Genomic DNA, 27,436 nt, shown 5'->3' on the forward strand with positions numbered 1-27,436 from the left:
CTACACATAGAACCCCGAAATACCAACCTGGAACCCCAAAAATCTAGACCTAGAACCCCAAATAAATCTAAAGCAGGGTCCTAAATAAAAGATTTGAAAATCCCACTCATGAACACCCCCCCACCCCCCACACACACACAATCCCGACCTAGAACCCCAAAAAATCTTAAACTTGGAACCTCAAAAAGCTCAATCTGGAATTCCAAAATCTGAATCTAGAACCCCAAAAAATCTGAATCTGAACCAGGGTCCAAAAGAAAAATTTAAGAAAATCCCATTCATGAACCCCCCTCAAAAATCCAGACCCAGAACCCCATAATTCACATCTGGAACCCCAAAAATTCCACTAATGAACCCCAAAAATCTCGATCTGGAACCCCCAAATCCAAATCTGGAACCCCAAAATTCCTGACCTAGAACCCCCCCAAAAAAAAAAAAAACCAGGAAAAAAAACCCAAAAAAATATTGGAGAAAAAATCACAAAAAATGGGGAAAAAAAAAAAAAAAAAAAATCCTAAAATAGAGAAAAAAATGCAAAGTGGAGGAAAAAACCCAAAATGAGAAAAAAAAAAAAAAAAACCCAAAATGAGGAAAAAACCCCCAAAACTTTGCAGGTTTTTGTTTTTCCCATGGGAATAAAGTTGGACTCACCCCCAGGGCCTTGTCTGTTTTTTTTTCTTTTTTTTTTCCCCTAAAAAATCCCAAATTTCCCCCCCAAAATCCTTTTTTTGACCCCAAATTTTATTTTCCACCCCAAAATTTCCTTTTCCACCCCAAATCCCATTTTCCCCACCCAAAATCCATTTTTTCCTACCCCTAAATTTCATTTTCCACAATAAATCTCATTTTTCTCACCCCAAATTTCCCATTTTTCCACACAAAATTCTCATTTTTCCACCCAAAAATCTTTTTCCCACCCAAAAATTCCAATTTTTAGGCCCAAAATTGTCATTTTTTCCTCCCTAAATTTCCCTTTTTACTCCAAAAATTTCCATTTCCCCAAAAATTCCCATTTTCCCTCTTAAATTCCCATTTTTCCTCCCAAAATTTGTTTTTCTCCCCAAAATTCACTTTTTTTTCCAGCAGACTTTTATTTTCCCACCCAAAATTCCCATTTTTAGTCCCAAAATTCCCATTTTCCCCAAAATTCCCATTTTTAGTCCCAAAATTTCTATTTTTTTTAACCCCAAAATTTCAGGTTTTTAAATTTCCAGCTGCAAACCTCGGGATGAGCCGAAATCCCAGGGGGCTTTTATTGAACTGGAACCAAACTGGGATAAACTGGGACCCACCAGTGCCAAACTGGGACTGAACTGGGATAAACTGGGACTGAACTGGCACCCACTGGTGCCAAACTGGGATAAACTGGGACCAAACTGGGACTGAACTGGGATAAACTGGGACCAAACTGGTTCCCACTGGTGCTGAACTGGTGTTGAACTGGATCCCACTGGTCTGAACTGGTTCCCACTGGTTTTGAACTGGTGCCAAACTGGATCCCACTGGTGTTGAACTGGTTCCCACTGGTTCCCACTGGTGCTGAACTGGGAGCGGCTCTGTTCTCAGTTGGTCGAGGGCCTGGGGGGAGGAAAAAGGGGAGAGAGGAGAGGTGAGGGCACAGGTGTGTACAAGTGTATAACCCACAGGTGTGTATAACCCACAGGTGTGTGTAACCCACAGGTGTGTATAACCCACAGGTGTGTATAACCCACAGGTGTGAGCACAGGTGTGTGTAACCCACAGGTGTGTATAACCCACAGGTGTGTGTAACCCACAGGTGTGTGTAACTCACAGGTGTGTGTAACCCACAGGTGTGTGTAACCCACAGGTGTGTATAACCCACAGGTGTGTATAACCCACAGGTGTGTATAACCCACAGGTGTGTATAACCCACAGGTGTGTATAACCCACAGGTGTGTAACCCACAGGTGTGTGTAACCCACAGGTGTGTATAACCCACAGGTGTGTATAACCCACAGGTGTGTAACCCACAGGTGTGTGTAACCCACAGGTGTGTGTAACTCACAGGTGTGTGTAACCCACAGGTGTGTAACCCACAGGTGTGTGTAACCCACAGGTGTGTATAACCCACAGGTGTGTGTAACCCACAGGTGTGTGTAACCCACAGGTGTGTATAACCCACAGGTGTGTATAACCCACAGGTGTGTAACCCACAGGTGTGTGTAACCCACAGGTGTGTGTAACCCACAGGTGTGTGTAACCCACAGGTGTGTATAACCCACAGGTGTGTATAACCCACAGGTGTGTAACCCACAGGTGTGTGTAACCCACAGGTGTGTGTAACCCACAGGTGTGTATAACCCCCAGGTGTGTAACTCACAGGTGTGTATAACCCACAGGTGAGGGCACAGGTGTGTATAACCCACAGGTGTGTGTAACCCACAGGTGTGTGTAACCCACAGGTGTGTGTAACCCACAGGTGTGTATAACCCACAGGTGTGTAACCCACAGGTGTGTGTAACCCACAGGTGTGTAACCCACAGGTGTGTGTAACCCACAGGTGTGTATAACCCACAGGTGTGTGTAACCCACAGGTGTGTGTAACCCACAGGTGTGTGTAACTCACAGGTGTGTGTAACTCACAGGTGTGTGTAACCCACAGGTGTGTGTAACCCACAGGTGTGTATAACCCACAGGTGTGTATAACCCACAGGTGTGTATAACCCACAGGTGTGTATAACCCACAGGTGTGTATAACCCACAGGTGTGTAACCCACAGGTGTGTGTAACCCACAGGTGTGTATAACCCACAGGTGTGTATAACCCACAGGTGTGTAACCCACAGGTGTGTGTAACCCACAGGTGTGTGTAACTCACAGGTGTGTGTAACCCACAGGTGTGTAACCCACAGGTGTGTGTAACCCACAGGTGTGTATAACCCACAGGTGTGTGTAACCCACAGGTGTGTATAACCCACAGGTGTGTATAACCCACAGGTGTGTAACCCACAGGTGTGTGTAACCCACAGGTGTGTGTAACCCACAGGTGTGTATAACCCCCAGGTGTGTAACTCACAGGTGTGTATAACCCACAGGTGAGGGCACAGGTGTGTGTATAACCCACAGGTGTGTGTAACCCACAGGTGTGTGTAACCCACAGGTGTGTGTAACCCACAGGTGTGTATAACCCACAGGTGTGTAACCCACAGGTGTGTGTAACCCACAGGTGTGTAACCCACAGGTGTGTGTAACCCACAGGTGTGTAACCCACAGGTGTGTATAACCCACAGGTGTGTGTAACCCACAGGTGTGTGTAACCCACAGGTGTGTGTAACCCACAGGTGTGTGTAACCCACAGGTGTGTATAACCCACAGGTGTGTATAACCTACAGGTGAGGGCACAGGTGTGTATAACCCACAGGTGTGTAACCCACAGGTGTGTATAACCCACAGGTGTGCACAGGTGTGTATAACCCACAGGTGTATAACCCACAGGTGTGTGTATAACCCACAGGTGTGTGTATAACCCACAGGTGTGTGTAACCCACAGGTGTGTAACCCACAGGTGTGTATAACCCACAGGGGAGTATAACCCACAGGTGTGTGTAACCCACAGGTGTGTATAACCCACAGGGGAGTATAACCCACAGGTGTGTATAACCCACAGGTGTGTAACCCACAGGTGTGTGTAACCCACAGGTGTGTGTAACCCACAGGTGTGTATAACCCACAGGTGTGTAATCCACAGGTGTGTAACCCACAGGTGTGTATAACCCACAGGTGTGTGTAACCCACAGGTGTGTATAACCCACAGGTGTATAACCCACAGGTGTGTGTAACCCACAGGTGTGAGTACAGGTGTGTATAACCCACAGGTGTGTATAACCCACAGGTGTGTATAACCCACAGGTGTGTGTAACCCACAGGTGTGTATAACCCACAGGTGTGTGTGACCCACAGGTGTGTATAACCCACAGGTGTGTATAACCCACAGGTGTGTGTAACCCACAGGTGTGTATAACCCACAGGTGTGTATAACCCACAGGTGTGTGTAACCCACAGGTGTGTATAACCCACAGGTGTATAACCCACAGGTGTGTATAACCCACAGGTGTGTATAACCCACAGGTGTGTGTAACCCACAGGTGTGTATAACCCACAGGTGTGCTCAGGTGTGTATAACCCACAGGTGTGTATAACCCACAGGTGTGTGTAACCCACAGGTGTGTTTATAACCCCCCAGGTGTGTATATCATCCCATACTTGGCCCACTCCACGTTGAGGATCAGGTGGTCGTAGCCGAAGCCGCTCACCCCCGCGATCGCCCGCGCCGCGTCCTCGCGCCGGTGGAAGCTGATGAAGGCGAAACCCTGCGGGGAAAACGGGGAGAAATTGGGAAAAATGGGAAATTAAATGGGGAAATTGGGAAAAACTAACAGGGAAATTGGGGTGAGAAATGGGAAAACTGGGAAAAAATGGGAAATCAAACAGGGTGAGAAATTGGGAAATTGGGAAAAAATGGGGAGAGAAATTGGGAAAAATGGGAAAAACAAACGGGGAAATTGGGGTGAGAAACGGGGAAACTGGGAAAAAATGGGGAGAAAAATTGGGAAATTGGGGTGAGAAATTGGGAAACTGGGAAAAATGGGAAATCAAACAGGGAAATTGGTGGAAAAAAGGTGGAAATTGGGAAAACAGATGGGAAAATTGGGGTGAGAAACGAGGAAATTGGGAAAATGGGGGAAAAATGGGGAAATGGGGAAAAGCAGACAGGGAAATTGGGGTAAAAAACAGGGAAATTGGGAAAATGGGAAAAAAAATGGGTAAAAAATGGGGAAATTGGGGAAAACGGGGAAAACCCCAGGAGAAATGGGGTAAAAAGTTGGGAAACTGGGGAAAATGGGGGAAAAAATGGGGAAAATGGGAAAAAATGGGAGAAAAAATGGGGAAAATGGGGGAAAAAATTGGGTAAAAAATGGGGAAATTGGAATAAAAGGGGAGAAAACCCCAGGAGAAATGGGGTAAAATTGTGGGAAATTTGGGTAAAAACCCAGGAAAAACAGGGTAAAAATGCAGGAAATTGGGAAAAGCAGGAACCCAGGTGTGCCCAGGTGCCCCAGGTGTGCCACTGACCTTGGACTGCCCCGTGGTTTTGTCCTTGGCCAGGTAGATGCGGGAGATGGAGCCGAAGGGGCGGAACAGCTCCTGCAGGTCGGTCTCGCGCGTGTCCTCGGACAGGTTGGTGACGCGGATGGTGGCGTTGTCATCGGCTGGGACGGGGGAGGGGGGGGGTCAGGGGTGTGCCAAGGGGAGCCAGGGGTGTCCAGGTGTGCCCAGAACCACCCAGGTGTGTCCCAAAGGGAGCCAGGGGTGCCCAGGTGTGACCCAAAGGGACCCAGGTGTGTCCTAGGTGTCCTCAAGAGTGTCCCCAGAATCACCCAGGTGTGTCCCAGGTGTCCCCAGAGCCCCCCAGTGTGTCCCAAGTGTGTTTTTACCCCCCCAGGTTTGTCCCAGGTGTGTTTTTTACCCTCCCAGGTGTACCCAGGTGTGGTTTATCCCCCCCAGGTGTGTTTTTTACCCCCCCAGGTGTGCCCAGGTGTATCCAGGTGTGCTCAGGTGAGCTCACCTCGGCGGTTGTGCTGCATGGACTCCCCGCGCCGGCTGGCCCCGTCCCTCAGGTGTGGTTTATCCCCCCCAGGTGTGTCTCAGGTGTGGTTTATCCCCCCAGGTGTGTTTTTTACCCCCCCAGGTGTGGTTTATCCCCCCAGGTGCGCTCACCTCGGCGGTTGGGCTGCATGGACTCCCTGCGCCGGCTGGCCCCGTCCCTCAGGTGTGGTTTATCTCCCCCAGGTGTGGTTTATCCCCCCCAGGTGTGGTTTATCCCCTCCCAGGTGTGGTTTATCCCCCCCAGGTGTGGTTTATCCCCCCAGGTGCGCTCACCTCGGCGGTTGGGCTGCATGGACTCCCCGCGCCAGCTGGCCCCGTCCCTCAGGTGTTGTTTATCTCCCCCCAGGTGTGGTTTATCCCCCTCAGGTGTGGTTTATTCCCCCCAGGTGTGTCCCAGGTGTGGTTTATTCCCCCCAGGTGTGGTTTATCCCTCCAGGTGAGCTCACCTCGGCAGTTGGGCTGCATGGACTCCCCGCACCGGCTGGCCCTGTCCCTCAGGTGTGGTTTATCCCCCCCAGGTGTGGTTTATCCCCCCCAGGTGTGTCCCAGGTGTGGTTTATCCCCCCCAGGTGTGTTTTTTACCCTCTCAGGTGAGGTTTATTCCCCCTAGGTGTGGTTTATCCCCCCCAGGTGTGGTTTATCCCCCCAGGTGAGCTCACCTCGGCGGTTGGGCTGCATGGACTCCCCGCGCCGGCTGGCCCCGTCCCTCAGGTGTGGTTTATCCCCTCCCAGGTGTGGTTTATCCCCCCCAGGTGTGTCCCAGGTGTGGTTTATCCCCCCCAGGTGTGGTTTATCCCCCCAGGTGAGCTCACCTCGGCGGTTGGGCTGCATGGACTCCCCGCGCCGGCTGGCCCCGTCCCTCAGGCTGGGCGGGACGTATTTGCCCGTCTTGCTCACCTGGGCGGCCACCGGCTCCGGCTCTGCAGGTGAGAGGAAAAAAGGACAGGTGAGACAGGTGAGACAGATGGCTCGAGTGAGACAGGTGAGACAAAGGAAAAATCACGAAAAAAATCAGGAAAAATCAGAAAAAACATCAGGAAAAATCAAGAAAAAAAATCAGGAAAAAATCAGGAAAAAATCACCAAAAAATCAAGAGAAATCAGGAAAAATCAGGAAAAATCAGGAAAAACATCAGGAAAAATCAGGAAAAAAATCACAAAAAATCAGGAAAAAATCACAAAAAATTAGGAAAACAAATCACAAAAAATCACGGAAAATCAGAAAAAATCAGGGAAAAAAAGATGGAAAAAATTAGGAAAAATCAGAAAAAATCAGGAAAAATCCCCAAAATTGCCCAAATCTCAGAATTTTGGGTTCCTACCCCCTGGCAGTGTCTCCGTCTGCTCAGGGCCACCACAGGGACCTTTGGGGCCACCACCACTCAGTCACAGAAATGCGGTAAAATCAGGAAAAAAATCAGGAAAAAATCACAAAAAATCAGGAAAAATCAGGAAAAAAATTGGGAAAAAATCCCAAAATCCCTCAAAAACCAAGAACTTTGGTTCCTACCCCCTGGCAGTTTCTCCTTCTCCCCCGTGGACAGCCCCAGCTGCTCAGCCAGCTCCTTCTGCATGGGCCCCAGCGTGTCCTTGTAGGGGCAGCGCGTGGTCCAGTGGTCGCCCTTGCAGATGCGGCAGCTGACGATCTTCTGGCCCTTCAGCTTGTTCATGGGGTCCTCCTCCTCCTGGCAGTTCAGGTCCTGTGGGGCAGGTGAGCACACCTGAGCATACCTGGGGACACCTGAGCATACCTGGGGACACCTGAGCACACACCTGGGGACACCTGAGTACACCTAGGGACACCTAGGATACACCTGAGCACACCTGAGCACACCTAGGACACACCTGAGCACACCTGGGGACATCTGAGCACACACCTGAGCACACCTAGGGACACCTACGACACACCTGGGGACACCTGAGGACACCTAGGACACACCTGAGCATACCTGGGGACATCTGGGTACAACCTCAGTACACCTGAGCACACCTGGGTACACCTGGGCACACCTGAGCCCTCACACCTGGACACAGACACACCTGAGGTCACACCTGAGTCCCCACACCTGGACACAGACACACCTGAGCCCCTACACCTGACCAGGGAAACACCTGGGTCTAGACCTGAGCCCTCATACCTGGACATACACACTTGAGGTCACACCTGGACACACCTGAAGTCACCTGGACACACCTGAGGGCACACCTGAGCCCCCACACCTGGACACAGACACACCTGGGGCACACCTGAGCACACCTGGGGACACCTGAGCACACCTGGGGACACCTGGGGACACACCTGAGCTCCTATATCTGGGCATAGACACACCTGAAGTCACACCTAAGTATCCACACCTGGACATACACACTTGAGGTCACACCTGGACACACATGAGGTCACATCTGTCCTCACCTGGACACACCTGAGCTCCTATATCTGGGCACAGACACACCTGAGCACACCTGAGCCCACCTGGACACACCTGAGGTCACACCTGAGTCTCCACATCTGGGCACAGACACATCTGGGGCACACCTGAGCCCACCTGGACACACCTGAGGTCACACCTGAACCCCCACACCTGGACACAGACACACCTGAGCCCACCTGGACACACCTGAGGTCACACCTGAGTCTCCACATCTGGGCACAGACACACCTGAGGGCACACCTGAGCCCACCTGGACACCCCTGGGGACACGTAGGACACACCTGGGGACACACCTAGGACACACCTGAGACACACCTGAGCTCCTATACTGGGCACAGACACACCTGTGGTCACACCTGTCCCCCAGCTGTCCCCACACCTGTCCCCAGGTGTCCCCAGCTGTCCCCACCTCCTTGCTGGTGATGAAGGTCATGAAGACGTCGTCGCTCACGGTCGTCGTGGCCACGTTGGGCCCGGGGGCGTCGAACTCGGAATTCCCAAATTTCTTCCAGTTCTGGGGGGAAAAAGGAGCCTGAAAATCCCAAACTTCCCATTCCCAGGTAAATCCCAAACTTCCCAGTCCCAGGTAAATCCCACTCACAGGTAAATCCCTAAATTCCAGTCCCAGATAAATCCCATTTTTTCTATTCCCAGGTAATTCCCATTCCCAGGTAATCCCCATCCCCAGGTAAATCCTAAATTTCCCATTCCCAGGTAAATCCCATTCCCAGGTAAATCCCATTTTCCACATTCCCAGATAAATACCATTTTCAGGTAAATCCCTAAATTCCCTTCCCAGGTAAATGCCAAATTTCCCAGTCCCAGGTAAATCCCATTCCCAAGTAAATCCCTAAATCCCATTCCCAGGTAATTCCCAGTCCCAGGTAAATCCCAAATTCCCATTCCCAGGTAAATCCCATTTCCCCATTCTCAGGTAATTCCCATTCTCAGGTAATTCCCATTCTCAGGTAAATCCCATTTTCAGGTAAATCCCATTTTCCTCATTCCCAGGTAATTCCCATTTTCCCCATCCCCAGGTAAATCCCATTGTCAGGTAATTCCCATCCCCAGGTAATTCCCATTACCCCACCCCCAGGTAATTCCCATTTTTCCATCCCCAAGTAATTCCCATTTTCAGGTAATTCCCATTTTTCCATCCTCAGGTAATTCCCATTTCCCCATCCCCAGGTAGATCCCATTTTTCCATCCCCAGGTAAATCCCATTCCCAGGTAATTCCCGTTCTCCCTCACCTTGCGCCGGGCCACGGCCTTGGACGCTTTGCGGGTCTCGATCCGGAACGTTCGGATGATCTGGGAACGAAAAAAATTTGGGATTGGGGCCAAAAAACCCAATTTGGGGGTTCTTGGAGCACCTGATCCCAAAAAAAGCCCAAATTTGGACTTCACAGGTGCCAAATTTGGGGGTTCTTGGAGCACCTGATCCCCAAAAAACCCAAATTTGGGGTTCACAGGTGACAAATTTGGGTGTTCCTGGAGCACCTAAGCCCAAAAAAAAAACAAATTTGGGAATTCTTGGGAGCACCTGATCCCCAAAAAAACCAAATTTGGGGATTCTTGGAGCACCTGATCCCAAAAAACCCCAAATTTAGGGTTCACAGGTGACAAATTTGGGTGTTCCTGGAGCACCTGAGCCCCAAAAAAACCAAATTTGGGAATTCTTGGGAGCACCTGATCCCCAAAAAACCCAAATTTGGGGATTCTTGGAGCACCTGATCCCCAAAAAAACCAAAATTGGGGTTCACAGGTGACAAATTTGGGGATTCTTGGAGCACCTGATCCCAAAAAAGCCCAAATTTGGGGATTCTTGGAGCACCAGTTCCCAAAAAAAACAAATTTGGGAATTCTTGGAGTACCTGATCCTAAAAAACCCCAAATTTGGGGTTCACAGGTGCCAAATTTGGGGTTCAGAGGTGCCAATTTTAGGGCTCAGGTGCCAAACTGGACTCACCTGGAACACCTGAGCCCCAGAGGAACCAAATTTGGGATTCAGGTGCCGAATTTGGGGTTCACAGGTGCCAAATTTGGGGTTCAGGAGTATCAAATTTGGGGTTCAGGTGCTGAATTCGAGGCTCAGGTGGCACCTGCAGGCTCTGAGGTGCTCACCTGTGCCACCTGTGCCCCCCTGTCCCCCCTGTCCCCCTGTGCCCACCTTGACCTTGCGCCCGTCCTCCTCCTCGCGGTACTCGGTGATGGTTTTGATGTTGCCATTGACGACCTCCTTGGGGGATGGGAGGGGCCCTGGGGACAGCCACAGGTGAGCCCCAGGTGTGTCCCCAGGTGTATCCCAGGTGAGCCCCAGGTGTCCCTAGGTGTGTCCCAGGTGTCCCCAGGTGTATCCAAGGTATCCCCAGGTGTCCCCAGGTGTATCCCAGGTGTGTCCCAGGTGTCCCCAGGTGTCCCCAGATATCTCCAGGTGTGTCCCCAAGTGTGTCCCTCCCCCCCACGTGTCCTTCATCCCCACAGGTGTGTCCCAGGTGAGCCCCAGGTATCCCCAGATGTCCCCAGGTATATCCCAGGTGTGTCTAGATGTATCCCAGGTGTCCCCATGTGTATCCCAGTTGTCCCCAGGTATACCCAGGTGTATCTCAGGTGTATTCCAGGTATCCCCAGTTGTCCCCAGGTATCCCCAGGTGTCCCCAGATGTGTCTCAGGTTTCCCCAGATGTCCCCAGGTGTGTCCCCTGGTGTATCCCAGGTATCCCCAGTTGTTCCCAGGTGTATCCCAGGTGTCCTCAGCTGTCCCCAGGTGTGTCTCAGGTGTCCCCAGGTGTCCCCATGTGTATCCCAGGTATCCCCAGGTGTCCCCAGTTATCCCCACGTATATCCCAGGTGTATCCCAGGTGTGTCCCAGGTGTGTCCCCTGGTGTATCCCACGTGTCCCCAGGTATCCCCAGGTGTCCCCATGTGTATCCCAGGTGTCCCCAGTTGTCCCCATGTGTATCCCAGGTATCCCCAGGTGTCCCCATGTGTATCCCAGGTGTCCCCAGTTGTCCCCATGTGTATCCCAGGTATCCCCAGGTGTCCCCAGTTATCCCCAGGTATATCCCAGGTGTCCCCAGGTGTATCCCAGGTGTCCCCAGGTGTGTCCCCAGGTGTGCCACTCTCACCTCCCTTGAGCAGCTCGGCCTCAGCGCTGGAGGGGCCTCCCAGGACCCCGGGCAGGGGCAGATCCTTCAGCAGCTCACTGGTGATCACCTTGTCTGGGGGACAGGGGGGGTCACCTGGGCTCAGGTACAGCCCCACCTGGGCTCAGGGCACACCTGACAGATCCCACAGGTGCCACCCTCACAGGTGTCCCAGGTGCCACTCCCCCAGGTGTCCCAGGTGTCACTCACCATCTTCTCCTCCCTCCTCCTCCACCTGGTCAGCCCAGCTGGGCTTGGAGCTGTGGGGACACAACGGCCTCAGATCCACCTGTCCTGTCCTTGTGTCCCCTCCCTGTGCCACCCTCCTGTCACTGTGTCACCCTCCTGTCCCTGTGTCCCCTCTGTGTCCCCTCCTGGTGCCACCCTCAGTGTCCCTTTGTCCCCTCCTGTGCCTATGTCCCCTCTCCAGGGTCCCTGTGTCCCCTCTGTGTCCCCTCCCTGTGGCACCCTCAGTGCCCCTGTGCCACCTCAATGTCCCTGTGTCACCCTCCTGTCCCTGTGCCTCCTCTCCAGGGTCCCTGTGTCCCCTCCTGGTGCCACCCTCAGCGTCCCTTTGTCCCCTCCTGTGCCTGTGTCCCCTCTCCAGGGTCCCTCTGTCCCCTCCCGTCCCTCCCCACGCCGCCCGCTTCCCCTCACGGCCACAGCCCCGCCCGAAGCCCCCCACCGGGACCCTCGGGACACCGGATCAGGACCGGGCGGGACCCCCGATCGGGATCTCCGGGAAACCGGATCGGGGTCTCCGGGACCCCCAGGACACCGGATCGGGATCTCCGGGCCCCACAACCGGGGGGGTCTCCCTCCCCGACCGGGCCCCGCCAGGCCCCGGGCCCCGCCGTGGCCTCGCTCACGGATCCCAGCTGCCACTCCCGATCCCCGTTCTCGGTCCCATCTCCCGATCCCAGCTCCCGGTTCCCGTTCCCGGTCCCATCTCCCGATCCCGTTCGCGATCCCAGTTCCCGTTCCCGGTCCCGGTCCCCCCTCACAGCCACAGGCCCGCCGCCCCGCTACGTCCCCCCGCCGCTCCCGCTCCACTCCAACCCCCTCCCCGCCGCCAATCCCAATTCCCAACCCCAATCCCGGCTCCCAGAGCCATTCCCGGCGCCGTTCCCGCTGTTTCCCCCTCCCTCACTCGTAATCCCCGGTCGGCATCGCCTCCGCCGCCCTCACGCCGCCACACCGGAAAGGCCGGCCGCCACTTCCGGCCGGCGCGCGTCACTTCCGGCGGGGGAGGCGGGAAACGCCCGCGCAGGGCATGACGGGAAGCGGTTGCTAAGCAACGCCTCTATTGAGGCTTGCGGCCTACTCGTAGCGCGGCGGGAGAGAATTGTTTATAACTTATAGGCGCGATTTATTCGAAGAAATATTACAACATATAAAAACTACATAAAGTATCGAGTTCCACCTTGTACAAAGCGGCCGCGGGGGGTTCGGTACAATGCGATAAAAACGGGGGAGTGGGGCCCGGGCCCTGAGGGGGTTGAGGGGAGGTTGGAGCAGCACGGAGAGCGCGGAGGGAGGGGAATTTTAAAAAATTTTTTAAAATTAACATAAGGCAAAATTGGAAAAATAAAAACTCTTTTTAAAGAAGTGGAAAAAGCAGAAAAATTCCAGAAAAAAAAAAAAAGGCAAGGAAAAAAAACTTTAAAACCCAAGGCAAAAGAAGGGGTTAAAAATTTAAAAAGGGGGGAAAAACAGGGGAAAAATGGGAAAGAAAGCAAGGGGGGAAAATAAAAGAAAGGGGGGAAGAGAAAAAAGAGAAAAATAGGAAAAAAATAAAGGAAAACCAAAAAATAAAAGGAGGAAAAAAAGAATAAAAAAAACCAAACCAAAGCAAAGCAAAAAGCCAAAAAATCCCCAAATCAGCCAGGCCGCCCCCTCCGTCCCCCCGGTGACTCCGTGTCCGTCTGTCCGTCCGTGGCTCAGCCGGCCGCTTCCATCGGCTCCTGCGGCGCCACGCGGGGCCCTGGGGACAACAGGGCTGAGGTGACACCGTGGGGACACCGTGGGGACACTGCAGGGACACCACGGGGACACCACGGCGGTCACTCACCGGCCGTGTCCTGGCGCAGCTTGGCCACAACGCAGGCCTTGATCTCCAGCCCGATGGCCTTGGCCAGGGGAGGTGGCACCGCGTTCCCCACCTGGGGAAGGAGGGACAGAGGGACAGTGGGCACAGGGACAGAGGGATAATGGGCACCAGGACATGGGACAGAGGGACAGGGGACAGGGGACAGAGGGACACCAGGACAGAGGGACAGAGGGACAGCGGACAGAGCAACACCAGGACTCAGGACAGGGACAGGGGGACAATGGACACCAGGGACAAAAGGACAATGGGGACAAAGGGACAACAGGGACAATGGGACACTGGGACAAAGTGACACTGGGACAGTAGGACAGTGGGACACAGGACACTGAGGACAGTGGGACACAGGGACACTGGGGACAGTGGGACACTGGGATAATGGACACAGGGACACAGGACACAGGGGACAGCGGGACAGTGGGACACAGGACACTGGGGACACTGGGACAAAGGGACACTGGGGACAATGAAAAAGTGGGCCTCAGGACACTGGGGACAGTGGGACACTGGGACACAGGACAGTGGGACACTGGGACAGTGGGACACAGGACACTGGGACACAGGGACAATGGGACAAAGGAACACTGGGGACAGTGGGACACAGGACAACATGACAGTGGGGACACTGGGACACAGGACACTGGGGACATTGGGACACTGGGATAATGGACACTGGGGACACTGGACTCTGGGGACACAGGGACAGTGGGACATTGGGACAATGGGAGAGTGGGACACAGGGGACACTGTGACACAGGACACTGGGACAATGGGACACAGGGGACAGTGGGACAGTGGGACACAGGACACTGGGGACATTGGGGACAGAGTCACCAGCTCCGTGCCACCGTCCCGGCCGCTGACCTGTCTGTGCTTGTCCAGGATGTTCCCGAAGAGCCGGTAGGTGTCGGGGAAGCCCTGGGAGCGCGCGCACTCCCGCACGCTGACCACGCGGTGCTGCTCGGGGTGCAGCACCCGGCCCTGCAACGGCACCGGGGGCACAGTGACCACCAGGGACAACAGGGGACACTGGAGAGACCACCAGGGACAACAGGGGACACTGGAGAGACCACCAGGGACAACAGGGGACACTGGAGAGACCACCAGGGCCAACCATTGGTGACCACTGGAGACCACCAGAGCCAATGCTGGGGACACTGGAGACCATCAAACTCAACCATTGGGGACACTGGTGACCATCAAACCCAACCACTGGTGACCACTGGAGACCACCAGAGCCATGGTTGGGATGTGATGGGCAGTGGTGACCACCAAACCCAAGCATTGGAGACACTGGTGACCACCAAACCCAACCACTGGGCATTGGTGACCACTGGAGACCACCACACCCATGGTTGGGATGTGACAGGCAGTGGTGACCAATAAACCCAACCACTGGTGACCACTGGAAACCACCAGAGCCATGGTCAGGACATGAGGGGCAGTGTGACCACCAGAGCCAACGCTGGTGACCACTGGAGACCACCAGAGCCAACACTGGGGACACTGGAGACCACCAGAGCCATGGTTGGGATGTGGCGGGCAGTGGTGACCACCAGAGCCAACCATTGGGACATTGGTGACCATTGGTGACCACCAGTGCCAACCACTGGGGCGTTGGTGACCATCAAACCCAACCATTGGGACATTGGTGGCCAATGGTCACCACCACCAACCCCGCCCAAGGGCTGGGACAACAATGACCACTGACCACCACCAATGGTTGGGACAATGACCACTGACCACCACCAATGGCTGGAACAATGACCACTGCCCACCACCAATGGCTGGAACAATGACCATTGACAACCACCAATGGTTGGGACAATGACCACTGCCCACCACGAATGGTTAAGACAACAATGACCACTGCCCACCACCAATGGTTGGGACAACGATGACCACCAGCCACCATTAATGGCTGGGACAATGACCACTGACCACCACCAATGGCTGGAACAATGACCACTGCCCACCACCAATGGCTGGAACAATGACCACTGCCCACCACCAATGGTTGAGACAACAATGACCACTGCCCACCACCAATGGCTGGGACAACAATGACCACTGCCCACCACCAATGGCTATGACAACAATGACCAGTGACCACCACCAATGGCTGGGACAATGACCACTGACCACCATCAATGGCTAGGACAGCAATGACCACTGACCACCATTAATGGTTGAGACAATGATAACCACTGACCACCACCAATGGCTGGGACAACAATGACCACTGCCCACTACCAGTGGCTGGGACAATGACCAGTGACCACCATTAACGGTTGAGACAATGATGACCACTGACCACCATCAATGGCTGGGACAGCAATGACCACTGGCCACTATTAATGGTTGGGACAACAATGACCACTGCCCACCAATGGTTGAGACAATGACCACTGCCCACCACCAATGGTTGGGACAACAATGACCACTGACCACCATTAATGGTTGAGATAATGATGACCATTGACCACCACCAATGGCTGGGACAACAATGACCACTGCCCACCACCAATGGTTGAGACAATGATGACCACTGACCACCACCAATGGTTGAGACAATGACCACTGCCCACCATTAATGGCTGAGACAATGACCACTGCCCAACACCAATGGCTATGACAACAATGACCACTGGCCACCACCAAAGCCAACGCGCCGGTCACTCCCGCGGCCGCCCCGCCCCACCTGCTTGCCCATGGGCTCGGGGTTGGTGACGGTGGTGCTGAAGAAGCCGTCCCACTCCAGGCGCCCGTAGAGCCCGGCCCAGTGGTTGTGCCGGTTCCCGGTGTGCGGGAGGCACCAGGGGATGAGCGTGTTGAACTGCCGGTCCGCCGGGTCGCACGGCTTCCCTGGGAAACGCCAAAAAAACCAAATTTAGTGAGGGTAAAAAAAGGCAAAACTGTCTTGGGTTGCAATACAGGATGTGACTAAAAATATCAATTCTATCACCATGTGTTGGGCCAGATGTTATAAACCAGGTGGGGCAGAGTTCTTTATTTCCAAATGAGATAATCTCTGTTAATGGCCATATTTTATAAACCAGGTGGGGCAGAGTTCTTTATTTCCAAATGAGATAATCTCTGTTAATGGCCATATTTTATAAACCAGGTGGGGCCATGTTCTTTATTTCTAAAGGAGCTATCTCCTGTTAATGGATCATATTCTATAAACCAGCTGGGGCATTTTTTCTTTATTTCCAAAGGGATTTCTCCTGTTAATGGCCATATTTTATAAACCAGCTGGGGTCATGTTCTTTATTTCATAAGGGGCTATCTCCTGTTAATGGATCATAATTTATAAACCAGCTGGGGCAGTGTTCTTTAACTCCAGAGGAGATATCTCCTGTTAATGGCCATATTTTACAAACCAGCTGGGGCAATGTTCTTTATTCCCAGAGGGGATATTCTCTGTTAATGGGCATATTTTATAAACCAGGTGGGATCATGTTCTTTATTTCCAAAGGGGATCTCTCCTGTTCATGGGCAATATTTTATAAATCAGGTGGGGCATTTTTTCTTTATTTCCAAAGGGATTTCTCTGTTAATGGCCATATTTTATAAACCAGGTGGGATAATGTTCTTTAATTCCAGAGGAGATATCTCCTGTTAATGGCCATATTTTACAAACCAGTTGGGGCACTGTTCTTTATTTCCAGAGGGGATATTCTCTGTTAATGGATCATATTTTATAAACCAGGTGGGGCAGAGTTCTTTATTTCCAAATGAGATATTCTCTGTTAATGGGCAATATTCTATAAACCAGCTGGGATAATGTTCTTTAATTCCAGAGGAGATATCTCCAGTTAATGGCCATATTTTATAAACCAGCTGGGATCATGTTCTTTATTTCCAAAGGGGATATTCTCTGTTAATGGTCATATTTTATAAACCAAGTGGGGCAATGTTCTTTATTTCCAAAGGGGATATTCTCTGTTAATGGCCATATTTTATAAACCAGCTGGGGCCGTGTTCTTTATTCCCAAAGGGGATTATTCTCTGTTAATGGATCATATTTTATAAACCAGCCGGGGCATTTTTTCTTTATTTCTGTGGGGATATCGCCTGTTAATGGCCATATTCTATAAACCAGCTGGGGCATTTTTTCTTTATTTCCAAAGGGAATATCCCCTGTTAATGGTCCATATTCTACAAACCAGCTGGGTCAGTGTTTTTTATTTCCAAATGGGATATCGCCTGTTAATGGCCATATTCTATAAACCAGCTGGGGCATTTTTTCTTTATTTCCAAAGGGAATATCCCCTGTTAATGGTCCATATTCTACAAACCAGCTGGGGCAGTGTTTTTTATTTCCAAGTGGGATATCTCCTGTTAATGGCCATATTTTATAAACCAGCTGGGGCAGTGTTCTTTATCTTTCACAGCCCATCCTCCCTCCAGCAGATCTCTCTGTTCATGGCCACTGAGTCCCAGTGCATGGCTGATAAAATTCCACCATCCCATTTGAGATGCTCCACCCAGGGGGAGGAGCCAGGCCTTTCCTACCAAAATAAAACTGAAATTTGGAACAACAGAGCAGCCTTTCCCACTGGATTCCGAAATAAAACGAGATCCTTCAACATCAGAACACAACTTCAGAAGAAAACTGCACCTTCAACTGAGCCACATCTGTCACTGCAGGAGGGTGCAGCCAAAATGGAATGGGATTGATAACAACACCCTGACTGATGGGTGTCAGGTTGGATTCTGACTGTATCAGGGTTTGAGTTTGTTCTTTGTAATTCTGTATTTCTATTTTAATTTTCCTTTGCCTGACAGCCCCTTAATTCCAAAATTACAACAATTTAGAGGGAAGGGGTTTCCATTCCCCATTTCAAACAGAAATGCCTTCCTTACACCGGGACCAAACCGCGGTTTCGGCGCCGCGCCGCACCCACCTTCGGCGCAGGAGCAGACGCCGCGCAGGGCGCCCGAGCTGCTGCGGCCGTTCTTGCGCTCGTGGTGGGTGTAGCGCAGCTTGCGCGTGGTGGTGCCGTCCGAGAGCCGCACCTCGATGTTGGGCAGGTCCCGCCAGTCGGAGCCCGGCGCCAGCGGGATGTGCCGCATCCGCGCCGCCACCAGCGCGCTCATGTCCTGGCGGGGACAGCGGGGGGTGTTGGGGACAACTGGGGAACTTTGGGGACCACTGGGGGATTTTGGGGACCACAGGGGGGTGTTGGGGACATTGGGGGATTTTGGGGACAATTGGGTGTCCAACTATTGGTGTCCAACCTCCTCCATTCCCAAACCTCCTCCATTTCCCAACTTCCATTCCCAAACCTCCTCCATTCCCAAACCTCCATTCCCAAACCTCCTCCATTTCCAAACCTCCTCCATTCCCAATCCTCCTCCATTCCCAAACCTCCTCCATTCCCAAACCTCCATTCCCAAACCCCAATTCACAATCCTCCTCCATTCCCAAACCTCCATTCCCAATCCTCCTCCATTCCCAAACCTCCATTCCCCATCCTCCTCCATTCCCAATCCTCCATTCCCAAATCTCCATTCCCAAACCTCCATTCCCAAATATCCATTCCCAATCCTCCATTCCCAAACCTCCATTCCCAATCCTCCTCCATTCCCAAACCTCCATTCCCAAACCTCCATTCCCAAACCTCCTCCATTCCCAAACCTCCATTCCCAAACCTCCATTCCCAAACCTCCTCCATTCCCAAACCTCCTCATTCCCAAACCTCCATTCCCAAACCTCCTCATTCCCAAACCTCCATTCCCAAACCTCCATTCCCAAACCTCCTCCATTCCCAAACCTCCATTCCCAAACCTCCATTCCCAAACCTCCTCCATTCCCAAACCTCCTCCATTCCCAAACCTCCATTCCCAAACCTCCATTCCCAAACCTCCACTCCCAAACCTCCTCCATTCCCAATCCTCCTCCATTCCCAAACCTCCTCCATTCCCAAACCTCCTCCATTCCCAAACCTCCTCCTTTCCCAATCCTCCATCCCAAACCTCCATTCCTAAACTTCCTCCATTCCCAAACCTCCTCCATCCCCAAACCTCCATTCCCAAACCTCCTCCATTCCCAATCCTCCATTCCCAAACCTCCATTCCCAATCCTCCTCCATTCCCAAACCTCTATTCCCAAACCTCCACCATCCCAAACCTCCATTCCCAACGCTCCTCCATTCCCAAATCTCCATTCCCAAACCTCCATTCCCAAACCTCCTCCATCCCAAACCTCCTCCATTCCCAATCCTCCTCCATTTCCAAACCTCCATTCCCAAACCTCCTCCATTCCAAACCTCCATTCCCAAACCTCCATTCCCAAACCTCCATTCCCAAACCTCCTCCATTCCCAAACCTCCTCCATTCCCAAACCTCCATTCCCAAACCTCCTTTCCCAAACCTCCTCCATTCCCAAACCTCCATTCCTAAATCTCCTCTATTCCCAAACCCCAATTCCCAATCCTCCTCCATTCCCAATCCTCCTCCATTCCCAAACCTCCTCCATTCCCAATCCTCCTCATTCCCAAACCTCCATTCCCAAACCTCCTCCATTCCCAAACCTCCATTCCCAATCCTCCATTCCCAAACCTCCTCCATTCCCAAACCTCCTCCATTCCCAAACCTCCATTCCCAAACCCCAATTCCCAATCCTCCTCCATTCCCAAACCTCCTCCATTCCCAAACCTCCATTCCCAAACCTCCTCCATTCCCAAACCTCCATTCCCAAACCTCCATTCCCAAACCTCCTCCATACCCAAACCTCCTTCATTCCCAATCCTCCTCCATTCCCAAACCTCCATTCCCAATCCTCCTCCATTCCCAAACCTCCATTCCCAAACCTCCTCCATTCCCAAACCTCCATTCCCAAACCTCCATTCCCAAACCTCCTCCATACCCAAACCTCCTCCATTCCCAAACCTCCATTCCAAAACCTCCTCCATTCCCAAACCTCCATTCCCAAACCTCCATTCCCAAACCTCTATTCCCAAACCTCCTCCATTCCCAAACCTCCATTCCCAATCCTCCATTCCCAAACCTCCATTCCCAGCTCCCATCCATTCCCCCATCCCCATTTTGGGCGCGGCCGCCCCGGGGCCGCTCCCTCGCCCCGATCCCGGCGATTCCGGTGATTCCAGTGGGATCCCTCCCGTTGTTCCCACCTTGCAGATGTGGTCCCTGAGGATGGGCTGGTACTGGGAGCCGCGGATCTGGCGCTGGAACCACGACTGGGGCTCTCCGTTGTAGGAGATCTCCAGGGCCGAGGCGCCGTTCCGGATCTCGGGCAGGTCCGACATCGTGTCCCGCACCGTGATGGTGCGGAACGGGCCCGAGTACGTCCTGGGGAATCCCAACACAGGATTACCAACTTGGAATTCCCAACTCGGGATACCCAACCCAGAATTCCCAAACTGGAATTCCCAACTTGGAATTGCCAGCTCGGGATTCCCAGCTCGGGATTCCCAATCCAGAATTCCCAACATGGAATTCCCAACTCGGGATTCCCAGCTCGGTATTCCCAACCCAGGATTCCCAACCTGGGATTCCTAACCCGGAATTCCCACCCTGGAATTCCCAATCTAGAATTCCCAATCCAGAATTCCCAACCTGGTATTCCCAACTTGGAATTCCCAGCTCGGGATTTCCAACCCAGAATTCTCAACCTGCAATTCTCAACTTGGAATTCCCAGCCCGGGATTTCCAACCCAGAATTCCCAACCTGGTATTCCCAACTCAGAATTTCCGACCTGGAATTCCCAACTCAGAATTCCCAACCTGGAATTCCCAGCTCGGAATTCCCAACCCAGAATTCCCAGCTCGGGATTCCCAGCTCAGGATTCCCAACCCAGAATTCCCAACTCAGAATTCTCACCCTGGAATTCCCCCACAGGAATTCCCAACTTGGAATTCCCAATCCAGAATTCCCACCCTGGAATTCCCAACCTGGAATTCCCAACCTGGAATCTCCAAGTACTAAATTCCCAACACCAAACTCCCCAAATTCCCAATCCCCACTGCCGACTTCCCAAACCAAAATTCCCAACTGGGAATTCCCAACACTAAATTCCTAACAACCAATCCCCAAATTCCCAAACTCCTAACGCTCCCAATTCTCCCAGTGCCGAATTCCCAAATCAAAATTCCCGACACCCAAATCCCCAGTGCCGAATTCTCAAACTCCCCAAATTCCCAACCCCCAGTGCCAAATTCCCAAACTCCCAACGCTCCCAATTCTCCCAGTGCTGAATTCTTCCCTGGAATTCCCAACGCTCAAATCCCAAGTTCCGAATTCCCAAACTCCCAACGCTCCCAATCCCAAGTGACAAATTCCCAAACCAAAATTCCCAACACCCAAATCCCCAACACCAAACTCCCAAATTCCCAATCCCCAAGTGCCGAATTCCCAAACCAAAATTTCCAACACCTAAATCCCCAACGCTGAATTCCCAAATTCCCAATCCCCAAGTGCTGAATTCCCAAACCAAAATTCCCAACAACAAATTCCCAACACCCAATCCCCAAGTGCCAAATTCCCAAACTCCCAATGCTCCCAATCCCCAGTGCCAAATTCCCAAACCAAAATTCCCAAATTCCCAATCCCCGAAAGCCGAATTCCCAAATCAAACTCCCTAAATTCCCAATCCCCAGTGCCGAATTCCCAAACCAAAATTCCCAAATTCCCAATCCCCAAATTCCCAAACTCCCAACACCCAATCCCCAGTGCCGAATTCCCAAACCAAAATTCCCAGCTGGGAATTCCCAACACCAAATTCCCAAATCAAAATTCCCAACATCCAAATCCCCAGTGCCAAATTCCCAAACCAAAATTCTCAAATTCCAATCCCCAGTTCCAAATTCCCAAACTCCCAACGCTCCCAATCCCCAATGCCGAATTCCCAAACCAAAATTCCCAACTGGGAATTCCCAGCATCAAATTCCCGACACCCAAATCCCCAGCGCCAAATTCCCAAACCAAAATTTCCAACTGGGAATTCCCAACACCAAATTCGCAAACCAAACTCCCAACACCCAAATCCCCAGTGCCGAATTCCCAAACCAAAATTCCCAACACCCAATCCCCAAATTCCCAAACTCCCAACGCTCCCAATCCCCAGTGCCAAATTCCCAAACCAAAATTCCCAAATTCCCAATCCCCAAGTGCTGAATTCCCAAACCAAAATTCCCAATTGGGAATTCCCAACACCAAATTCCCAATACCCAAATCCCCAGTGCCAAATTCCCAAAATTCCCAACACCCAAATCCCCAGTTCCAAATTCGCAAACTCCCTAAATTCCCAACTCTCCCAGTGCCAAATTCCCAAAACAAAATTCCCAAATTCCCAATCCCCAGTGCCAAATTCCCAAACTCCCAACACCCAAATCTCCAAGTGCCAAATTCCCAAACCAAAATTCCCAGCTGGGAATTCCCAACACCAAATTCCCAAATCAAAATTCCCAACATCCAAATCCCCAGTGCCAAATTCCCAAACTCCCAATGCTCCCAATTCTCCCAGTGCTGAATTCTTCCCTGGAATTCCCAACGCTCAAATCCCAAGTTCCGAATTCCCAAACTCCCAACGCTCCCAATCCCCAGTGCCGAATTCCCAAACCAAAATTCCCAACACCCAAATCCCCAACACCAAACTCCCCAAATTCCCAATCCCCAGTGCCAAATTCCCAAATTCCCCAAATTCCCAACACCCAGTGCCGAATTCCCAAACCAAAATTCCCAACACCCAAATCCCCAGTGCCGAATTCTCAAACCAAAATTCTCAAATTCCAATCCCCAGTGCCAAATTCCCAAACTCCCAACACTCCCAATTCTCCCAGTGCTGAATTCCCAAACCAAAATTCCCAACTGGGAATTCCCAACATCAAATTCCCGACACCCAAATCCCCAGCGCCAAATTCCCAAACCAAAATTCCCAACTGGGAACTCCCAACACCAAATTCGCAAACCAAACTCCCAACACCCAAATCCCCAGTGCCAAATTCCCAAACTCCCAATGCTCCCAATTCTCCCAGTGCTGAATTCCCCCTGGAATTCACAACACTCAAATCCCCAAACTCCCAACACTCCCAATCTCCAGTGCCAAATTCCCAAACCAAAATTCCCAACACCCAAATCCCCAACCCCAAACTCCCCAAATTCCCAATCCCCAAGTGCTGAATTCCCAAACCAAAATTCCCAACTGAGAATTCCCAACACCAAATTCCCAAATTCCCAACACCCAATCCCCAGTGCCAAATTCCCAAGCCAAAATTCCCAAATTCCAATCCCCAGTTCCAAATTCCCACTCCCAACACCCAATCCCAAGTTCCGAATTCCCAAACTCCCAACACTCCCAATCCCCAATGCCGAATTCCCAAACCAAAATTCCCAGCTGGGAATTCCCAACACCAAATTCTCAAACCAAAATTCCCAACACCCAAATCCCCAAGTGCCAAATTCCCAAACCAAAATTCCCGACACCCAATCTCCAAATCCCCAAACTCCCAACACCCAAATCCCCAGTGCCGAATTCCGAACACCAAAATTCCCAACACCCAATCCCCAACACCAAACTCTCCAAATTCCCAATCCCCAAGTGCTGAATTCCCAAACCAAAATTCCCAACACCCAAATCCCCAACACCAAACTCCCCAAATTCCCAATCCCCAAGTGCTGAATTCCCAAACCAAAATTCCCAACACCAAATTCCCAACACCCAATCCCAGTGCCCAATTCCCAAACTCCCAATGCTCCCAATTCTCCCAGTGCTGAATTCTTCCCTGGAATTCACAACACTCAAATCCCCAAACTCCCAACACTCCCAATCTCCAGTGCCAAATTCTCAAACCAAAATTCCTGACACCCAATCTCCAAATTCCCAAACTCCCAACACTTCTAATTCTCCCAGTACCGAATTCCCAAACCAAAATTCCCAAACCAAAATTCCCAACACCAAATTCCCAAACTCCCAACACCCAAATCCCCAGTGCCCAATTCCCAAACTCCCCAAATTCCCAACCCCCAGTGCCAAATTCCCAAACTCCCAATGCTCCCAATTCTCCCAGTGCTGAATTCTTCCCTGGAATTCCCAACGCTCAAATCCCAAGTTCCGAATTCCCAAACTCCCAACGCTCCCAATCCCAAGTGCCAAATTCCCAAACCAAAATTCCCAACTGGTAATTCCCAACACCAAATTCCCAATACCCAAATCCCCAGTGCCAAATTCCCAAACTCCCCAAATTCCCAATCCCCAAGTGCCGAATTCCCAAATCAAAATTCCCAACTGGGAATTCCCAACACCAAATTCCCAACACCCCAATCCCCAGTGCCAAATTCCGAAATTCCCAACGCTCCAAATTCTCCCAGTGCCGAATTCCCAAACCAAAATTCCCAACTGGGAACTCCCAACACCAAATTCGCAAACCAAACTCCCAACACCCAAATCCCCAGTGCCAAATTCCCAAACCAAAATTCCCAACACCCAATCCCCAAATTCCCAAACTCCCAACACCCAAATTCCCAATCCCCAGTGCCAAATTCCCAAACCAAAATTCCCAAATTCCCAATCCCCAGTGTCCAATCCCCTCGGCATTCCCAACACCCAAATCCCCAACTGCCAAATTCCCAAACTCCCCAAATTCCCAATCCCCAGTGCCAAATTCCCAAACCAAAATTCCCAACACCCAAATCCCCAAATTCCCAAACTCCCAACGCTCCCAATCCCCAGTGCCAAATTCCCAAACCAAAATTCCCAAATTCCCAATCCCCAAGTGCTGAATTCCCAAATCAAACTCCCTAAATTCCCAATCCCCAGTGCTGAATTCCCAAACCAAAATTCCCAATTGGGAATTCCCAACACCAAACTCCCCAAATTCCCAATCCCCAAGTGCCAAATTCCCAAACCAAAATCTCCAACACCAAATTCCCAAACTCCCAACACCCAAATCCCCAGTGCCAAATTCCCAGAATTCCCAAATTCCCAATCCCCAAATGCCAAATTCCCAAATTCCCAATCCCCGGTGCCGAATCCCCCGCCGGTGTTCCCTGGCGCCGCGGCGCTCTCACCGCGTGATGTTGCTGACGAATTTCTTGTCGTCCACCACGACGCTGAGCTGGCAGGCGCGGGGGGCGAACACGTGCAGGGGCTCGGGGAACATCGGCAGCTTCTCCCCCGGAGCCGCCGCCAGCACGATGGCGCGGCGCCGCGTCTGCGCCACGCCGTACTGCCCGGCCTGCGGGGACACCGGGGCGGGGGTGGCACCAGGGACACCAACACGGGGGTGGGAGGGGACAATTCCTGGGGGATGGCACCAGGGACACCAGAACAGGGTTGGGAGGGGACAATTCCTGGGGGTGGCACCAAGGACACCAACACGGGGGTGGGAGGGGACAATTCCTGAGGGGTGGCACCAGGGACACCAGAATGGGGTTGGGAGGGGACAGTTCCTGAGGGAGTGTGGTGAAAATGTCCCCAAAGCCACCAAGGGGTCTTTGGAGGGGATAGTTCCTGGGGAATGGGGTGCGGACGGCCACAGGGACACTCAAGGGGTCAGTTGGGTCTTTGAAGGATTTGTCACCTCTGGGAATGTCCCCAAAGCCACCCAAGGGGTCTTGGGAGGGGACAATTCCTGAGGGACGGGGTTGGGGTGGCACCAGGGACACCAAAATGGAGTGGGAGGGGACAATTCTTGAGGGACGGGGTGGGAATGTCCCCAAAGCCACCCAAGTGGTCAACTGGGTCTTTGAAGGATCAGTCACCTGTGGGAATGTCCCCAAAGCCACCCAAGGGGTCTTGGGAGGGGACAATTCCTGAGGGATGGAGTGGGAATGTCCCCAAAGCCACCCAAGGGGTCAGTTGGGTTTTTGGAGGGGACAATTCCTGAGGGATGGGGTGGGAATGTCCCCAAAGCCACCCAAAAGGTCAGTTGGGTCTTTGAAGGATCTGTCCCCTCTAGGAATGTCCCCAAAGCCACCCAAGGGTCTTTAGAGGGGACAATTCCTGGGGAATGGACTGGGAATGTCCCCACAGCCACCCAAGGGGTCAGTTGGGTCTTTGGAGGGGACAATTCCTGAGGGATGGGGTGGGAATGTTCCCAAAGCCACCCAAGTGGTCAACTGGGTCTTTGAAGGATCTGTCAGCTCTGGGAATGTCCCCAAGCCCACCAAAGGGTCACTCCCTCCCTTGGATGACCAACTGACCATTCCCCACCTCCCAACTCCCAATTCCTTTGGGAAAATCCTCCGAGGACAAACCCAGGGTGCCCAAAATGGGAATTTTGTCCCCCAAAGGTGCCCTGGAGCTCACCTGGAGCACCCCAAAGGTGCCCTGGAGCCCAGCACCATTCCCCAGGTTACCCAAAATGAGGATTTTGGCCCCCAAAGGTGCCCTGGAGCTCACCTGGAGCACCCCAAAGGTGCCCTGGAGCCCAGCACCATTCCCCAGGTTACCCAAAATGAGGATTTTGGCCCCCAAAGGTGTCCTGGAGCTCACCTGGAGCACCCCAAAGGTGCACTGGGAGCCCAGCACCAGTCCCCAGGGTGCCCAAAATGGGGATTTTGTCCCCCAAAGCTGCCCTGGAGCCCAGCACCATTCCCCAGGGTGCCCAAAATGAGGATTTTGTCCCCAAAGCCGCCCTGGAGCTCACCTGGAGCACCCCAAAGGTGCCCTGGAGCTCACCTGGAGCACCCCAAAGGTGCCCTGGAGCTCACCTGGAGCACCCCAAAGGTGCCCTGGGATCCCAGCACCGTTCCCCAAGGTGCCCAAAATGAGGATTTTGTCCCCAAAGCCGCCCTGGAGCTCACCTGGAGCACCCCAAAGGTGCACTGGTAGCCCATGCGCACCAGGCAGCGCAGGGTCAGCTTCAGCACCATGGATCTCTTGAAGGAGACGAAATTCCGGACGTTCTCCAGCAGGAAGAAGCGCGGTCGGTAATAATCGCAGTAACTGAGGGGACACGGGGAGGGGGGTGGGGACAGGGGGTAACAGAGGGGGTGAGAACAACAAAAAAATTCCTTCTGCAACCAGGAAGGGACACTGGATGGGGTCACACCTAAAAAACATCTCTACACCAATGAGGAGACGCCAGATGGGGTCACACCTCCCAAAAATCCTCACCAGGGGACACCAGACAGGATCTCAAACCCCAAAAAATCATCT

The 27,436-nt window shown here is 52.3% G+C and overlaps 2 protein-coding genes across 2 annotated transcripts in view; both read right to left on the minus strand.

Annotated features, from left to right (window-relative positions):
- Positions 1-1,229: 1,229 nt before the first annotated feature.
- On the minus strand, positions 1,230-12,436 carry EIF3G (eukaryotic translation initiation factor 3 subunit G). Its single transcript, XM_033083733.1, has 11 exons — positions 12,354-12,436; positions 11,414-11,463; positions 11,186-11,278; positions 10,229-10,317; positions 9,310-9,369; positions 8,468-8,572; positions 7,137-7,326; positions 6,440-6,547; positions 5,094-5,230; positions 4,224-4,330; positions 1,230-1,578 (listed from the first exon to the last, which is right to left on the minus strand). Exons 1-11 carry the CDS (start codon positions 12,371-12,373, stop codon positions 1,563-1,565), a joined length of 975 nt encoding a protein of 324 aa, XP_032939624.1. The 5' UTR covers positions 12,374-12,436; the 3' UTR covers positions 1,230-1,562.
- A 583-nt stretch (positions 12,437-13,019) lies between these two features.
- DNMT1 (DNA methyltransferase 1) overlaps positions 13,020-27,436 on the minus strand; it is a 48,637-nt gene continuing 34,220 nt past the window's right edge. Inside the window, exons 27-34 of the mRNA XM_033083709.1 lie at positions 27,082-27,223; positions 25,345-25,511; positions 20,450-20,627; positions 18,221-18,416; positions 16,012-16,175; positions 14,175-14,291; positions 13,275-13,365; positions 13,020-13,187 (exon numbers count right to left, since the gene is read on the minus strand). Of these exons, the coding sequence (XP_032939600.1) occupies positions 13,144-13,187; positions 13,275-13,365; positions 14,175-14,291; positions 16,012-16,175; positions 18,221-18,416; positions 20,450-20,627; positions 25,345-25,511; positions 27,082-27,223 (1,099 nt within the window). The 3' untranslated portion in view covers positions 13,020-13,143. The remainder of the gene's footprint in view (positions 13,188-13,274; positions 13,366-14,174; positions 14,292-16,011; positions 16,176-18,220; positions 18,417-20,449; positions 20,628-25,344; positions 25,512-27,081; positions 27,224-27,436) is intronic.

Source organism: Catharus ustulatus, chromosome 33 (assembly GCF_009819885.2).
Source record: "Catharus ustulatus isolate bCatUst1 chromosome 33, bCatUst1.pri.v2, whole genome shotgun sequence".
NCBI classification, from domain to species: domain Eukaryota; kingdom Metazoa; phylum Chordata; class Aves; order Passeriformes; family Turdidae; genus Catharus; species Catharus ustulatus.

What these genes read in the sequence shown, in the direction of transcription:
- EIF3G (XM_033083733.1), bottom strand. Translation starts at nt 12,373, where the DNA reads ATGCCGACCGGGGATTACGA. An exon ending in AGGACGGGCGCAAGGTCAAG is followed by an intron (nt 9,370 to 10,228) that starts GTGGGCACAGGG and finishes TTTCGTTCCCAG; the next exon opens with ATCATCCGAACGTTCCGGAT. An exon ending in CCTTCATCACCAGCAAGGAG is followed by an intron (nt 7,327 to 8,467) that starts GTGGGGACAGCT and finishes CCTGCCCCACAG; the next exon opens with GACCTGAACTGCCAGGAGGA.